Source organism: Cucurbita pepo, chromosome LG05 (assembly GCF_002806865.2).
Source record: "Cucurbita pepo subsp. pepo cultivar mu-cu-16 chromosome LG05, ASM280686v2, whole genome shotgun sequence".
NCBI lineage: Eukaryota > Viridiplantae > Streptophyta > Magnoliopsida > Cucurbitales > Cucurbitaceae > Cucurbita > Cucurbita pepo.
The window spans coordinates 1,674,497-1,690,608 of NC_036642.1; the positions used below are offsets into that span (position 1 = coordinate 1,674,497).

General features: G+C 35.5%; 3 protein-coding genes across 4 annotated transcripts; 2 read left to right on the top strand and 1 right to left on the bottom strand.

Annotated features, from left to right (window-relative positions):
- Positions 1 to 3,325: 3,325 nt before the first annotated feature.
- Positions 3,326 to 8,285, top strand: LOC111794874 (homeobox protein knotted-1-like 7). 2 transcript variants are annotated; one of them, XM_023677050.1, is made up of 6 exons: positions 5,084 to 5,231; positions 5,262 to 5,638; positions 5,719 to 5,839; positions 7,452 to 7,642; positions 7,729 to 7,860; positions 7,955 to 8,285. In XM_023677050.1, the coding sequence occupies exons 2-6, from the start codon at positions 5,318 to 5,320 to the stop codon at positions 8,093 to 8,095; spliced, it is 906 nt and encodes a 301-aa protein (XP_023532818.1). In that variant the 5' UTR covers positions 5,084 to 5,231; positions 5,262 to 5,317; the 3' UTR covers positions 8,096 to 8,285. The 2 variants fall into 2 exon arrangements, with proteins under 2 accessions (XP_023532817.1, XP_023532818.1); XM_023677049.1 differs by lacking the exons at positions 5,084 to 5,231; positions 5,262 to 5,638; positions 5,719 to 5,839 and adding exons at positions 3,326 to 3,734; positions 3,815 to 3,935.
- A 1,238-nt stretch (positions 8,286 to 9,523) lies between these two features.
- On the top strand, positions 9,524 to 11,317 carry LOC111795697 (bifunctional dTDP-4-dehydrorhamnose 3,5-epimerase/dTDP-4-dehydrorhamnose reductase-like). The gene is made up of 2 exons (XM_023678258.1): positions 9,524 to 10,292; positions 10,625 to 11,317. The coding sequence occupies exons 1-2, from the start codon at positions 9,846 to 9,848 to the stop codon at positions 11,075 to 11,077; spliced, it is 900 nt and encodes a 299-aa protein (XP_023534026.1). The 5' UTR covers positions 9,524 to 9,845; the 3' UTR covers positions 11,078 to 11,317.
- Positions 11,318 to 11,419: 102 nt separating this feature from the next.
- On the bottom strand, positions 11,420 to 15,375 carry LOC111795695 (molybdenum cofactor sulfurase-like). The gene is made up of 2 exons (XM_023678254.1): positions 14,713 to 15,375; positions 11,420 to 13,409 (listed from the first exon to the last, which is right to left on the bottom strand). Exon 2 carries the CDS (start codon positions 13,392 to 13,394, stop codon positions 11,499 to 11,501), a length of 1,896 nt encoding a protein of 631 aa, XP_023534022.1. The 5' UTR covers positions 13,395 to 13,409; positions 14,713 to 15,375; the 3' UTR covers positions 11,420 to 11,498.
- Between the last annotated feature and the right edge of the window lie 737 nt (positions 15,376 to 16,112).

A 16,112-nucleotide genomic window follows, 5' to 3' on the forward strand; every position in this document is an offset into this window, starting at 1 on the left:
TCTCTCTCTCTCTCTCTCGTCCAAATTTCCCTTAAACCCCTCTCACTTTTTTTTTCTCTCTTTTTTTGAATATTTGGTTAATTAATTAGTATTTTATAAATCTTAAAAAGTGGGGACCACAGCAACGCGCGTCACTGTCTGGAGGAACGTCGAGTACACGACAAAAGAGCAACAGCTGTGAAGTAGACCCCACCCACTACTTGCCGCCACCTCCACCACCCACCATATTATTTATTTATTTATTTATTTATACTTCCACGCAATCGATGACATCCGACGGCTCAAAACTCACCACCGGAATATCAAAGCCGTCATTTTCAAAGCTTGGAAATATCCCCCCCCCCCCCCCCCCCCCCCCCCCTGATAAAAAATCATTTGAATGTAATAAAATACAAATATTATTTTATATTCTACAAAAATATAAAATACATCTTACAAATATTCAATTATTTTTTTCTCTAACATGAGCCCGTCATCATTATTCGTTTAATTAGCATAATTCGATGTATTTAATAACAAATTTTATCTTTTCAACTTGTGTTATATATCCAAATTTATCAATAAAACAACAATTTAACGGCATATTTGGTAAATTGGGACATATATATATATATAATTTTTTTTAAAACCTAAAGACTTAATTTGATAATTTTTCAAATATTTAAGAGGAAAGAATATTAACAAAAAAATAATTATAATGTATTATTTAAAAGAAAACATCACAACTAACATATCCCATCCGATTTGCCCAATTGATACTCCATCACACCATCACATAAATATATAAAATAAAACAAAATAAAAAGCAAGGGATGGGATGGGNCCCCCCCCCCTCCCCAATAATTCTCACTATTACTCGTTGGACAAAACCTTATTATACCCGAAATTAATTACAAACATTATACATTTTATTCAACATCAAATATGTCTCAACTCTATTTACTTAATATTTTATCATCTTAACTATTTTAATTACACGATTTCTTAGTTTAACCAAAATTGAATTTCAATTTGGATCCCTCTTTACTTGCCCACAAAATTTAAAACTCGTATCATTATATATTAAATTGGTTGACTACTACAAATGTCACCTTTTTAAAAAAATCATAACAAAATTTACTTAACTGTGGCTTATTTATTTATTTATTTATTTTGTATAATTGAAATTAAATCAGATTCCCAGTAAGGGTACATATAGCTTTTTGTAATAAATAAAAGTAATTTTCAAATATTATAATATTATCATCCAATATATATGGACGAACCTTTACGGTATTTTCCCCTCTTTATTCTTTCATCTTTTTTAAAACAATTCTAAGCTTTTTCTTTCTTTCTACTTTTGGCTTCTTTCCCTTTTTACAATTTATTTGGTTTAATACTCTTATTATTATTATTATTATTATTTTCAATTCTTTTTTCAATCAATAGTATCTTTTCTTGTTTATTCAATTACACTCTTATCATATATTAAAAAAAAACTTAAGCCGAGTAAAAAGTAATGTTTGTGAATGTTATTATAAAAGAATAAAAAAAAAAATAATAATTATGACGAAAATGTTGGATGTTGGTCGAATTTAAATTTGGGTTCCTAAAGTCAAAGCCCTAGCACGCGTTCCTAATCTAAAATATTTTTAAAAGCAAAGCCGTATCACCCGGTCTCAAATTAATTGAATCATCACTAAAATGATAAAAAATCATTTGAATGTAATAAAATACAAATATTATTTTATATTCTACAAAAATATAAAATACATCTTACAAATATTCAATTATTTTTTTCTCTAACATGAGCCCGTCATCATTATTCGTTTAATTAGCATAATTCGATGTATTTAATAACAAATTTTATCTTTTCAACTTGTGTTATATATCCAAATTTATCAATAAAACAACAATTTAACGGCATATTTGGTAAATTGGGACATATATATATATATAATTTTTTTTAAAACCTAAAGACTTAATTTGATAATTTTTCAAATATTTAAGAGGAAAGAATATTAACAAAAAAATAATTATAATGTATTATTTAAAAGAAAACATCACAACTAACATATCCCATCCGATTTGCCCAATTGATACTCCATCACACCATCACATAAATATATAAAATAAAACAAAATAAAAAGCAAGGGATGGGATGGGAGTTGATCCAACGGCCACGATGATCCCATGAAATGAAGACACCCGAAAATTCGGTTGTTGAAGGAGGTGGGGTCCACCCTCCGATACCAACTTGGCGCGTAAACGCCCCAACAGGAGTTGGTATGGGGTCATTTTGTGTGTAACCAACCGCTTCCTTAATTCTTAATTTTCCAAAAACCAATATATATTATATATATACATAATAAATAAAAAATACATTTATTTTATTAAAAATAAAAACGCGGAAAATGGAGAAAAAAAAAAAAGTATAAAGTAAAGAGCTTGAAGCATGCACAACCGCCACAGCTCAACTCTCACCCCTTATTTTCCTTAAATCATACTTAAACTTCCATTTATTTTGCTTTACCTATTATTCCATATTATTTATTCAAATATATATATATATATATAAATTCTCCAATTATCATCATATTTATTGAATTNCCTTTTTACAATTTATTTGGTTTAATACTCTTATTATTATTATTATTATTATTTTCAATTCTTTTTTCAATCAATAGTATCTTTTCTTGTTTATTCAATTACACTCTTATCATATATTAAAAAAAAACTTNTAAAAAAAAAGCATATAAAACAAATATGATTTTTTTAATATTTATGTGGGAGAAAAAAACATGTGTTATTATGCAATTGGTTTGGCAATTTTTAGGTGTTTTCTTTTGAATATCTGATCTTCCCNTTAAGCCGAGTAAAAAGTAATGTTTGTGAATGTTATTATAAAAGAATAAAAAAAAAAATAATAATTATGACGAAAATGTTGGATGTTGGTCGAATTTAAATTTGGGTTCCTAAAGTCAAAGCCCTAGCACGCGTTCCTAATCTAAAATATTTTTAAAAGCAAAGCCGTATCACCCGGTCTCAAATTAATTGAATCATCACTAAAATGATAAAAAATCATTTGAATGTAATAAAATACAAATATTATTTTATATTCTACAAAAATATAAAATACATCTTACAAATATTCAATTATTTTTTTCTCTAACATGAGCCCGTCATCATTATTCGTTTAATTAGCATAATTCGATGTATTTAATAACAAATTTTATCTTTTCAACTTGTGTTATATATCCAAATTTATCAATAAAACAACAATTTAACGGCATATTTGGTAAATTGGGACATATATATATATATAATTTTTTTTAAANCTTCTTCTTCTTCTTCTTCCTCTTCTTCTTCTTCTTCTTCAATCAAAACACCCTCACCTCCTCTTCCTTCCTTCCTTCACTCTTTCGAGTTTTCAAATGCAAGAGCCTGGGTTGGGAATGATGACTGCTGCTGCTGCTGCTGCCGCCGCCTCTACTGCTGCCTTAAGCGCCGACGTTTCCATCTCCGGCGACAACGCCCAACTCAAGGCTGAGATTGCTACTCATCCGCTTTACGAGCAGCTTTTAGCCGCACATGTTGCTTGTCTTCGTGTTGCTACTCCGATTGACCAGCTTCCAATCATCGACGCTCAGTTGGCTCAATCGCACCATGTTTTGCGATCTTATGCCTCTCAGCAGCATCACCAACATGCCCATTCCTTATCGCCTCACGAGCGCCAAGAACTCGACAATTTCCTAGTCAGTTTTTTCACTTTTTGTTTAACTTAAATATTGGTTGAGTTTGGTTTCATTTTGTGATGCTTTTCTTTTTTCTTCAGGCGCAGTATATGATCGTTTTGTGCTCTTTTAAAGACCAGCTTCAGCAACATGTGAGGGTTCACGCAGTGGAAGCTGTTATGGCATGCCGTGAAATTGAAAATACTCTACAAGCTCTTACAGGTATCTCACGTCAATTCCTCCAAAACAAACCNAAACCTAAAGACTTAATTTGATAATTTTTCAAATATTTAAGAGGAAAGAATATTAACAAAAAAATAATTATAATGTATTATTTAAAAGAAAACATCACAACTAACATATCCCATCCGATTTGCCCAATTGATACTCCATCACACCATCACATAAATATATAAAATAAAACAAAATAAAAAGCAAGGGATGGGATGGGAGTTGATCCAACGGCCACGATGATCCCATGAAATGAAGACACCCGAAAATTCGGTTGTTGAAGGAGGTGGGGTCCACCCTCCGATACCAACTTGGCGCGTAAACGCCCCAACAGGAGTTGGTATGGGGTCATTTTGTGTGTAACCAACCGCTTCCTTAATTCTTAATTTTCCAAAAACCAATATATATTATATATATACATAATAAATAAAAAATACATTTATTTTATTAAAAATAAAAACGCGGAAAATGGAGAAAAAAAAAAAAGTATAAAGTAAAGAGCTTGAAGCATGCACAACCGCCACAGCTCAACTCTCACCCCTTATTTTCCTTAAATCATACTTAAACTTCCATTTATTTTGCTTTACCTATTATTCCATATTATTTATTCAAATATATATATATATATATAAATTCTCCAATTATCATCATATTTATTGAATTTAAAAACAAATGATCCATATTATAAGTTAAGATAAAAAAAAAGCATATAAAACAAATATGATTTTTTTAATATTTATGTGGGAGAAAAAAACATGTGTTATTATGCAATTGGTTTGGCAATTTTTAGGTGTTTTCTTTTGAATATCTGATCTTCCCTAAACCTAACCTAATTAATTAATCAAAATCCAAAAAAAAAAATAAAAAATAAAAAAGAAGCAAACTCAAAAAAGAAAAAAAGGAATTGAAATGTGTCAGGGTGCGGGCAGCTTTATCTTTTTATTTATTTATTTATTTATAATTTAAATTGAAATATTTGGTTCCATCTCCCTTTCTTAGTAATGATTCCGTAGCCCCTCTTTTTATGAATCCCCCCTTTGGTCTCTAATACAAAACAAATTCTCTCTCCCTCTTCTTCTTCTTCTTCTTCTTCTTCTTTCTTTCTTTCTTTCTTCTTTTTTCTCTGTTTGTAAATTTTTCTGAAATTCTCAGAAGTGGTGCAGAAAGTTTCGTGTCTCGGATCCCTATATACCTCCTTCACTCTCTCCTTCCTACAAAACTCTCCCTTCTCCATCACCATTTTCAATCACAAAACCCTTTTTCTTCTTCTTCTTCTTCTTCTTCTTCTTCTTCTTCCTCTTCTTCTTCTTCTTCTTCAATCAAAACACCCTCACCTCCTCTTCCTTCCTTCCTTCACTCTTTCGAGTTTTCAAATGCAAGAGCCTGGGTTGGGAATGATGACTGCTGCTGCTGCTGCTGCCGCCGCCTCTACTGCTGCCTTAAGCGCCGACGTTTCCATCTCCGGCGACAACGCCCAACTCAAGGCTGAGATTGCTACTCATCCGCTTTACGAGCAGCTTTTAGCCGCACATGTTGCTTGTCTTCGTGTTGCTACTCCGATTGACCAGCTTCCAATCATCGACGCTCAGTTGGCTCAATCGCACCATGTTTTGCGATCTTATGCCTCTCAGCAGCATCACCAACATGCCCATTCCTTATCGCCTCACGAGCGCCAAGAACTCGACAATTTCCTAGTCAGTTTTTTCACTTTTTGTTTAACTTAAATATTGGTTGAGTTTGGTTTCATTTTGTGATGCTTTTCTTTTTTCTTCAGGCGCAGTATATGATCGTTTTGTGCTCTTTTAAAGACCAGCTTCAGCAACATGTGAGGGTTCACGCAGTGGAAGCTGTTATGGCATGCCGTGAAATTGAAAATACTCTACAAGCTCTTACAGGTATCTCACGTCAATTCCTCCAAAACAAACCCATGATTTTACTTCCAACTTTGAATGTGAAAACCTTGACATAGAACAGTATGCATGATGTTTATTGATCTAAAAAAATTTGATCCATTCGGAGAGATAGGAAAACAACATAAAGAGGAGTATCAAGTAGTTGAGGTATATGGAGATCGGAGGTCGAAATCACTGCACCATATCAAACTAAAAAAAAGGCAAAAAGGGAGTAATTTAAAAGGGCATGGGGTTTGGAGTTGAAGGCAGGCATGGAAGTGGGTGCAAAAGGGCCTACTTCTGAATACCAAGATTGTAGTTGGGAAAAGGATTGGTGTGTTGGGTTCGGTGAGGGTACCACCAATATGGGACACCAACCGATAAGCTTGCTTGCCCTCTCAATACTTGTTCCACTCTAAACAACAATAATATTCCTCTTATTATTATATAATTATTCATCTTTTTTGCTTTCCAAGGATGGATAATACATGAACCTAAGCTCCTCCTTTTCCTCTACATTTAACCTACATGATTACATTACCTTAATCACCAACCGATCATTGTCATTCAAGCTTGCATAATATTTCTGAGGATAAGAAAGTTTTGAAAAAGAAGACAAATCTTTTTAGTTATATGATTAACAAACCATCTGGTGATTGGGGGGGTTAAAGAAACTAGGCAGACAGACATATTATAATAAAGTAATCTGTTGCTTATTGATTGGTTTGCCAGTTTTAGAGCTGCCCACCTACAACCACACTGGTCCCTACATTCTCAATTTCTAAACCAGCATGGAGTTCATGATCAGTTATATTCTGCTTTCTGTGTCTCTCTTTTGAACCCTAGCATTTGTAGAATGCACAGAAACTATTCATTACTGTGCCTGCCAATGGCCGCTGCTGAGCACCTAAGGGGCTGTGGTGTAGGGTCTTGTGTGCAAAGATAAACTTTTATTTACAAGGACCCTAGGCCGCCTAAAGAACCTTGGAGGCTCATCCTGACAGCTCTTAACAAAACTAAATGCCTGCACTTTATGCAGCTTTTTTGGTCTACTAAATTTGGATCCGTTAAAAGAGAATAACACTGCATAACAATGGGTAAGCAAGTCAAACAAGTTATTATCATCATTCAAAATGTTTAGATATTAGTGTCTTTTTTTAATGGAGATTCAAATTCTCTCTTTCTTGTCTGTAATCTACTATACAAGAAACTTAAAAATGCTTTGTTTAATTTAATCTCTGCTGGGTTTTTCTTTTACTGTAAAGTCTTTCATTATCCATCTTTTGCTCGTTGTAGTAGCGTGCATATTAATATCTAAAATTGTCATCTTATTCAAGAAATTGGGGTGGTTTTGAATTGTCACGCCCTCGATTTTACATGACCAATAATGTGTGGCTTTTAATGTCAATTCCAGTCTTGTGGGGGAAGAGGTTGTTAAAAATATAATGAGATCCTTTAAGCACAGTTAGTTGTAGGATGGAACCTTAACTATTGGCACCGTCAAAGTAGTTTAGATCTTTTGCTTTTGTTTAACATTTGATGCATTTCCCATTACCAAACATGGAAAGATGTGCTAATTTACCAACTTTGTATGCTAATTTAACATGGTGCTTAGGAGTGAGCCTTGGTGAAGGAAGTGGTGCAACGATGTCAGACGACGACGACGACGTTCCCATGGAGTTTTCGCTTGATCAATCTGGTGGTGATGCACACGACATGATGGGGTTTGGACCGCTGCTTCCAACCGAATCGGAAAGATCGTTGATGGAGAGGGTTCGACAAGAATTGAAGATTGAGCTAAAACAGGTCCCTTTTATATGGTCTTGCAAATGAAGGGATGGTTTGTTTGGGATTTAGAAGGGGTCAAGAACGTGATGGTATTTTGGTTGCAGGGATTCAAGTCAAGAATTGAGGATGTGAGAGAGGAGATACTGAGAAAAAGAAGGGCAGGGAAGTTGCCTGGTGATACAACCACAGTATTGAAGAACTGGTGGCAGCAGCATTCCAAGTGGCCATACCCAACGGTAAGGAAAAACCAAACCCAACCATTTCATTTCGAAACAAAGAGTTTTAAAGTTGGAATCTCTACAACATCTCGTCTTTCCTTCGCGATTGCAGGAAGACGACAAGGCGAAGCTGGTGGAGGAGACGGGGTTGCAGCTGAAACAAATAAACAATTGGTTCATCAACCAAAGGAAGAGAAACTGGCACAGCAACTCTCAATCAGTAACATCCTTGAAGTCAAAGCGCAAGAGATAAGGAAATCATATGATATGTTGTATTGTAGGTTTGGCAAAAGTATGGTCTGACAGAAAATGATGGGATTAGGTTACTGTAAAATGAGGTTAGAGAGATTATTAAGGATTGTGACACAGATTGGATTGGCTTAACATGTTGTCTTTTTTTAAGGTTGTAAATTGTTGCCTTTTTTAACACATCCATTTTTACATTTCTTCTGCTTTCATTTTTTTGGATTTTCTCCCATATTATCCATAATTAATTTTATGAAACCAGGTATTGTTCTTATGTGGTAAATGTTAATTATACGAATCTCATCATTTCTAGGTTAAAAGATTAAATATACTCTTTTCTCTTATTATATAATACACTAATCTGTCACTTTAAATTTAGTTTAGTTTTTTTTTATGGAAACTCAAAACAAATCNAAAAAAAAAAAAAAAAAAAAAAAAAAAACAAAATACATACAAAATTTTAAAAATAAAATAAACACCTTTTATTTATAAAAAAATATCGTCAATTTCATAGATTATTTCGAAACATTTTAATGTTATTTGGAAGAATTCATAGATTATTTGGAATAAATTTTTTTTCTAAAAAGTTTAGAGTGTTTCGAAAATTTTAAAATAATTAAACGTGTTTTTGAAGTTTTATAAAAAAACTACAATATTAATAAAACTTTTGAAAACTCCTTATTTTTTAAACAAAATATTAACCATTTTTATTTAACGGTATTTCAGTTAATTTAGGCATAAAAGTAATACTCTGGCTAAATTGAAATAATTTTCTTCAGATTAATTAGAATGTGAAAAGAAAAAAATAGACACCCTTTTGTTTTGTTCAGATTAATAAGGCATGTGTATGGACACGGCATGCGTGGGCTGTAAGGGCCCAATTATGGGCTCCCGAGGCTGTAATGGGCCTCACATCCAGAAAGTGGTCCATTCCTCATAAATTCACGTTTCTCACCCTTTTTACTAAATATTTTGGATAATCAAACCCAAGATTTAACACTAATTTAAAACAACAAATAAATAAACATTCAAAATAAAAAATACTTCAATTTTCCTATTATAAATTTTTAAGTTTGAATTTGGAAAAAACGAAAATAGATTTAAAATTTGGGATAGCTGTCTTGGAAACAAGAATGGAATATAATCCAATCATTAATCAAGACGCTACCTCGTCACTGCCACGCTGTGCATCGTGCATCTATTTACCAACACTGACAAAGCTCAATCTACTCCACCTTTTATTTTATTTTACTTTTTCTTTCAAAAACAAAATTATAATTTTAAGAAATTATTAGATTTTGATTAGAGACAAAAGAAATTATTATTATTTTTTGTTGTAATAAATGGAGTGACACAAATTTAAAAATTAGGNAAAAAAAAAAAAACACGGACTATTCTGTAGGTTTTGTTCTGTCTGAAAAAGAAAAAAAGCTGAAAAGGTTTGGAATTGTTTCAGATCGAGGAACAAACTTGTAACTTTAAGGAGAGAGGTTGCTTGAATTTTGATTTGGCAGTTAAATTTTGGAATCGGAAATTTGTTTTTATAATTCATAAAATTCACACCCCACGTTAATTCACCCTGAAACCGAAACCGAAATATTAGTTTTTAATTCGCACAAAAATGTGTGTGTGTTTTGAGTTGGTATTCTGTGTTATATAAATCTTCAGGATTCAGATTGAAGAAGTGGTTCAATTCTCCCATTTCCTCGGAATCTCTTCTTCCTTCTTCCTTCTCTTCTTCCTTCTCTTCTTCTGCCATGGGTATTCTCGCTGACAGTGGCTCAGGTCCTCTCAAGTTCTTGATTTACGGCCGGACCGGCTGGATTGGCGGTTTGCTTGGCCAGCTCTGTCAACAACAGGGGATCGATTTCGTGTATGGTTCCGGCCGCCTCGAGAACCGCACCTCCCTCGAGGCCGACATCGCCGCCGTCAAGCCCACCCATGTCTTCAACGCCGCCGGCGTCACCGGCCGCCCGAATGTCGACTGGTGCGAATCGCATAAGGTTGAGACCATTAGAACCAATGTGGTCGGAACCTTGAACTTGGCCGATGTGTGCCGCGAGAGAGGGTTGATCTTAATTAATTACGCCACTGGCTGCATTTTCGAGTACGATTCGGCGCATCCTCTCAATTCGGGGATTGGATTCAAAGAGGATGAAATCCCTAATTTCATTGGGTCCTTTTATTCCAAGACTAAAGCCATGGTGAGCCCTAGATTTTGACTGCTTCATTGTTGTTTGATTATTCACTGATTTTGATTCTGTATGATTCTTAGATTCGTTGTGAAATTTGACTGTAGATCTATGATTACAGTGTGAATGGCTCTGTTTAGAGAAATCATAACTGAAATCAGCCATGTATGATTGTTCTTGGGGTGGAGTTTGTGAATGTTCTTTAGATCTGGATTGTTGTCATTAGAATGTCTTGAATTTCTGATCATTGATTTCTAATTCGATGAGAATGCATCAAATATATTCTTTGAATCTGATGGGCGGATTCTACTTTCATGTTACTTTCACATTTGGGGGATTAAAAGGTGGAGGATCTGCTGAAGAACTACGAGAACGTGTGCACATTGCGCGTTAGGATGCCGATATCCTCCGACTTATCGAACCCTCGCAACTTCATCACGAAGATAACTAGATATGAGAAGGTGGTCGACATCCCGAACTCGATGACGATCTTGGATGAACTCCTGCCGATATCGATCGAAATGGCAAAAAGAAATCTCACAGGAATATGGAATTTCACGAATCCAGGAGTGGTGAGCCACAATGAGATCTTGGAGATGTACAAGCAATTCATCGACCCCAATTTGACATGGAAGAACTTCAGCCTGGAGGAGCAAGCCAAAGTGATCGTAGCTCCTCGGAGCAACAACGAGATGGATGCGACCAAGTTGAAGACCGAATTCCCGGAGCTGTTGTCCATCAAGGACTCCCTGGTCAAGCATGTCTTCAAGCCAAACCAGAAAACTTCTGCAGCTTAGAATCAATCAATCAATCAATCAATGGTATTTGGCTTCTCTATATATCTTTCATTTGGCATTTGGGTTCTTGAATTTCAAATATTTTCCGTGTTCGTTCCCATAGGAGGTAGACTTTAAATTATGATCCATTTTTGAATCCCATATCTACTAGTTTTTTGTTTGTCTGTTTGATGGTAACACAATGTTGAATAAAAGTAGAGTGAAAGAAGAAGATGTAGCATTTGTGGTGGTGCTTTATGAGATATGATTTCAGTTCATCTTTAATCAACTTATCAATGTTCAGAAGAAGTTGGTGTTCTTATCTTAATAAATGAGTGAAATTTGAAGATAAATATTGTTCTAATTCAGTAAATTTGAAGATAAACTTGAATTTGAATTTCACGGAAAAGAATTGATTTGAGTTCAGAAATAGAATGAAATTTCAAACTTCAATTGTGTTTTGATTAAGAGCCATATATCTCCATCTCTCCTTCTCCACAAAATCTGCATCCAGAAATCTGGAAACAAACGCCCAAAGCCTGTAAACATCTTCAAAATTCGTCAAAAATCCAACGCCCGCCGACACCACTGAGATCCAACAATGTCGTTTCTCGCTTCTATCCGTTCTTTCACCTTCTTCCACCACTCTCTCTTTTCTCATTTCAAACTCCTCCTCGTTCTTCTCCGAGAAACTTATCTGCTTCAGAAATCCATTGCTCAACGATATGTTGTTCCTATCGGCTAGTTTCTGAACCATACCTGGATCCACCTTTTCCCCTTTCCAATCGAATACGTTGAATGCGACGGCCGGTCCTCGGTTGATTTGGATTTTCGGGCCGTAGATTCTCACTAGCCCTTGCCTAAACCCTTCTTCCGCATTTGGGTGTTGGAGGTTCGTCAATGCATTTGTGAGCCAATTGATCAGGTACCTTCCCCTAATGCTTATTAATCTTAGACCTACTGTATCTGCGTGGTCCAACCCTCTGCAGTTTATTTCCATTTCTGTGTTTGTTGATCGAGCCGATTCGAAGGGCGTCCCTATTTCGACGATTCCTGTAATTGAGAGTTCTTCCTCTTCAATTTCAGCGTCCTCTCCGATTTTAGGTAAATTTGACGACTCTGGTGTAGCGAGATTTTGATTTTGTAGGCCGGGTTTTGAGATTTGTTCAGTTTTGATCTCTGTACTCTCTGGTTCTTCTGGAAATGGAAATTGTGGTGATGTTGAGATAAGGCTTATAACGCCGATACTCGAAGGTGAAGTAACTAAACTCTCTATGAATGAAACATTGGATTTCTTGATGAACAAACAGCCAAATCCTGATGGGTTTTCGCCGAAAATTTTGTAGAAAGAAGAAATTAGAAATTCGGGCTTGAACAGAGAGAGGCCTAAAGTTTCCATGTCCTTTGCTCCGAGTGCACATGTATCTAGGCAGACATCCCAGTCATTTTCCCGAGCTATGTTCAGCCATTGATATGAATATGGAGTTCCTGTTAATCTTGACTGAAGTGGAAAAACAAATAGTCCCCTTTTCGTCTTCCTCTTCTTCTTTCGTTTATTCACGATTAGTCTTCTTAATTTTCCGGTGGCGAGGGTTAGATTTGGCCATAAGAACTCAGCTGAGCTGATTCTAGCTCCTTTCTTCTTGGAGCTTTCTACCATCAATTCAACTGCCTCGCTCTTGTGATCATAAACTGTGACCAAATTTCTATTGTACTGAAAAGGGTAAGTGTCTGCCAGAAGTTTGAAGGCTGATGATTGATTGGCTGTGAATACCATAGAGTAATCATCTTCTGATAAATTCATAAACCTCATGATTCTACTTCTGATTCTGGACTCAAATTCTGATTCTTGACCACAATTCCCCACCTGGGTATTTGGTTTCGCTGATCTATGGGAGATGTTGAAGAATGGCGATCCCGGGGAATGCAGAAACGGAGGGGAACCTGATGGAGAAGAAGAATATGCAGCAGCTGTAGCCATTGGGAAACTTTGCTGTTGAGCATAGGAAAAGAGACACTGGCCATTGTAATCTAGACAGACATGTTTGGAGAGGGCAAGATGATTGTATTCATCAGCTCGGATTTGATCGATCTGTTGTGTGTCCGGGTACAGAGGGTATGCTCTAACGAAGTAAGTAAACGCATCATTTAGAGAAGGAATTGATTCGTGGTCGGAGAAGCGAGCATTCGGGTGAAGAGACGTCTGTGTTGCTCCATGAAAGTTGTATGCAGGAGTTGAAGCTAATGGCAGGGAAGAATCAGGAAGACCAAGAAACAGAGGTCGACAGCAGCCTCGAAGGCAGGCCTTCGAGGCCTCTCTAATACAAGGAGATTGCATATTCTGAAGTTTGATCTGCTTGGAACATAGATAAAAGGAAGCAAACTTTTTGGTCAAATAATTTAATTGTCACAACCACCTTCTGATGCAGACCAAACTACCTATCTCATTAATATGGAATATCAAAATTCAAACAAAGAAATCGTTGGATTTGTGGCTGTGGTTGTCGACATTGATGTAGAAGAAGATGGAATCTTGTCGAAACACAAGATGACAAGCAGAAGAAGGTAAGTTGGAAAGCTTGGTGATGGATGGCTCTTTCATGGTGGGCTCAAGAATTCGCTTCTTTTCAAATATCAGTATGGAAATGGGAATTCATATTATGAATGGGATTTTGGAAAAATATCAGAGGGAGAACAAGAAGAATGGTCAATTTCAAATTCTTATGTTATCAACGCGTTCATTGAACGACGTGTCGTATTCGTTAAGTTGTTTGATTATCACATCACAAGCTTGAACAGAACATAAAAGACACAAATTATAGCTTCCTTTTCTTAGACTTTGGACAATATGATGATATATCCTCAACCTTTTTGACCAACCAACGAAAAGTCTAAGATATTTGTATGGAATTATTGCCTTTCTATATCAATTTCAAGCTCATTTCAATTTTTTTTTTTTTTTTAGGGCAACTAGTAGTTATATCATTTGTGTTGGACCTTCGTCGACCTTCTGGAATAGTGTCATACCATGATATGAAATGTCAAAGTAGTTCGTGTTCGTAATAAATACGATTAGAGGTGTAGTTGTAAAGAGGGTCCATGTTCATCCCTAGAAGACAGGGCACCATCCCATCCCATTCCAGCAATAACTCACTCACTGCCATCAATATACATTTGGGTGCTTAAGCATCGAGAGAAAGAGAAACACGTAACAATATCGGACAAAGTAATCGTCAGTGTTAAAAAGAGTATCAGAGGGATATAGATATCAACTCTTGTCTTGTGCTGCAAAGCCAACGCCCAGTGCCCAGGGAACAACAACACGACAACAGATACACCTCATCGACGTTCTAGTAATTCTTTTCGTCTCTATCAACTAGTTTCTGATCTTCAAATTTTCAAGTCTCCAAAATGATAGGTTTATTGAATTTGTTATAATAGGGAGTGTTTAGTATATGATGTTTGCCCTAGGAAATATGATGCATTTATTAGACATTTTGGTAGCGGTCAAACACGGTGTGTCTTGACATTACTCCTCATCCTAATAAGGAAAGTTGCGGACAAGGGCGAATAGAGTCGAGATACTTGAACACAAATGTTTGAATGTGCAAATAGGAAATAAATTTGAGAAAAAGAGAAGGTAGTCGTATTTGTACCTGCTACAACTACTCAACAAGAGAAGTTCCAAAGAAGAAGAGTGCTGGATTGAAGGTAGTTTGGGGGTTGGAGGAAGAAGGCAGTTGATGTTTTGATGGATAAACAAGCTGGAAGCAAAGCAAAACCAGACGAAGGGCAACTCTCCTTTGGCAGGACATGAGAGAAAGAGACATCAATGCCCGCCTGCCTGCCTGCCTGCCTGCCAAATGAGAGAAGCCCTTCCCCTAGTTGGCTTAGTAGTATTACCTAACAATAACAACAATAATAATAATAATAATGTAAAAAGCATATGCAGCGCCACGACTGAGTGAGGTTTTTATAGGGAAACTCAAAAACAATATTGGATCATCAGCATATGCCATTGGATATCCTTTTCTTTCCCCACGCATTATTCCCTTTCCTTTCATCAATATACATTTGAGCTTCCCTTTTCTCTTCCATATAACAACAGAACACCTTTTACAGATTCTTCATCTGCTCTTCACCCTAATGATTTCGACCCATCATCCTTCTCAAAAATGAAAAGGGGAAAGGAGGGAGTCGTGGGAGAAGATGCCATATTCCTTACTTCACAACTAAAAATGGATATCCTATGTCATATTCCTCTTCCCTTTTCTTTCTTCTCTAAATTATCATTTTTCTCCAAACTTGAAAACTATCTTATTTTGCTTCTGAAAATGCTTTGGGTATTATCAAACAGATTTGTTATTTAAGTTCATTTTTATGTTTATAATTAGACCACTCTCAAAATACACCTGAAGGGTATGCTTCTATAAATTTACCTCCATTATTATTACTTGATGTGATGGGATTTAGTGGGAGGTGATATCAATATTAGCTACTTGGATTCCACATATTTTTTTTTTGGAAATAATATAATCAAAGGAAACGGAAAGAGATTACTTGATATAAGTTTTCTTAAATTGGTTATTTAGTTAATTTGAGTCTTTCACTCTTTTATTACTAATATATAACTACTTTTTTAAATGGTTCAATAATATTTGAAGATCGAAGATTCGAGTTTGACATATACTCCGTTTATGATGATTAAACATATGACAGAAGTGTGAGGGTCGGTTCCAGGAGAATCATGAAAAGTGGAGCCATCAACAACACCCATGAAGAATCAACCTTCTAAAACCCTATATTCGGACCTTGCCCACCTGGCAGCCCCGTGGTAAAACCTTATACTTGAAAGCATTTTTTTAATCTGAATAATACAAAAAAAAAACAAAATATTGATCATATCCATCTAATTCTTCGATCCCCACGATTCAATTGTGCGATGTTGCATTAATTCACGAATGTAACACTTGTTTATGTAAATAAAACCATGCAATCTTTTAAACCAACTACAGATTTTCAGTAGTACCAAGTACAATTCAGCAGAAAGACTGTC

Excerpts from the sequence above, each read along its gene's own strand:
- LOC111795697 (XM_023678258.1), top strand. The coding sequence starts at position 9,846 with ATGGGTATTCTCGCTGACAGTGGCTCAGGTCCTCTCAAGTTCTTGATT. Across the intron at positions 10,293-10,624 it reads ATTCCAAGACTAAAGCCATG|GTGGAGGATCTGCTGAAGAA; the intron begins GTGAGCCCTAGA and ends GGGGATTAAAAG.
- LOC111794874 (XM_023677049.1), top strand. The coding sequence starts at position 3,414 with ATGCAAGAGCCTGGGTTGGGAATGATGACTGCTGCTGCTGCTGCTGCC. Across the intron at positions 3,936-7,451 it reads TACTCTACAAGCTCTTACAG|GAGTGAGCCTTGGTGAAGGA; the intron begins GTATCTCACGTC and ends CATGGTGCTTAG. Across the intron at positions 7,861-7,954 it reads CCAAGTGGCCATACCCAACG|GAAGACGACAAGGCGAAGCT; the intron begins GTAAGGAAAAAC and ends TCGCGATTGCAG.
- LOC111795695 (XM_023678254.1), bottom strand. The coding sequence starts at position 13,394 with ATGCAATCTCCTTGTATTAGAGAGGCCTCGAAGGCCTGCCTTCGAGGC.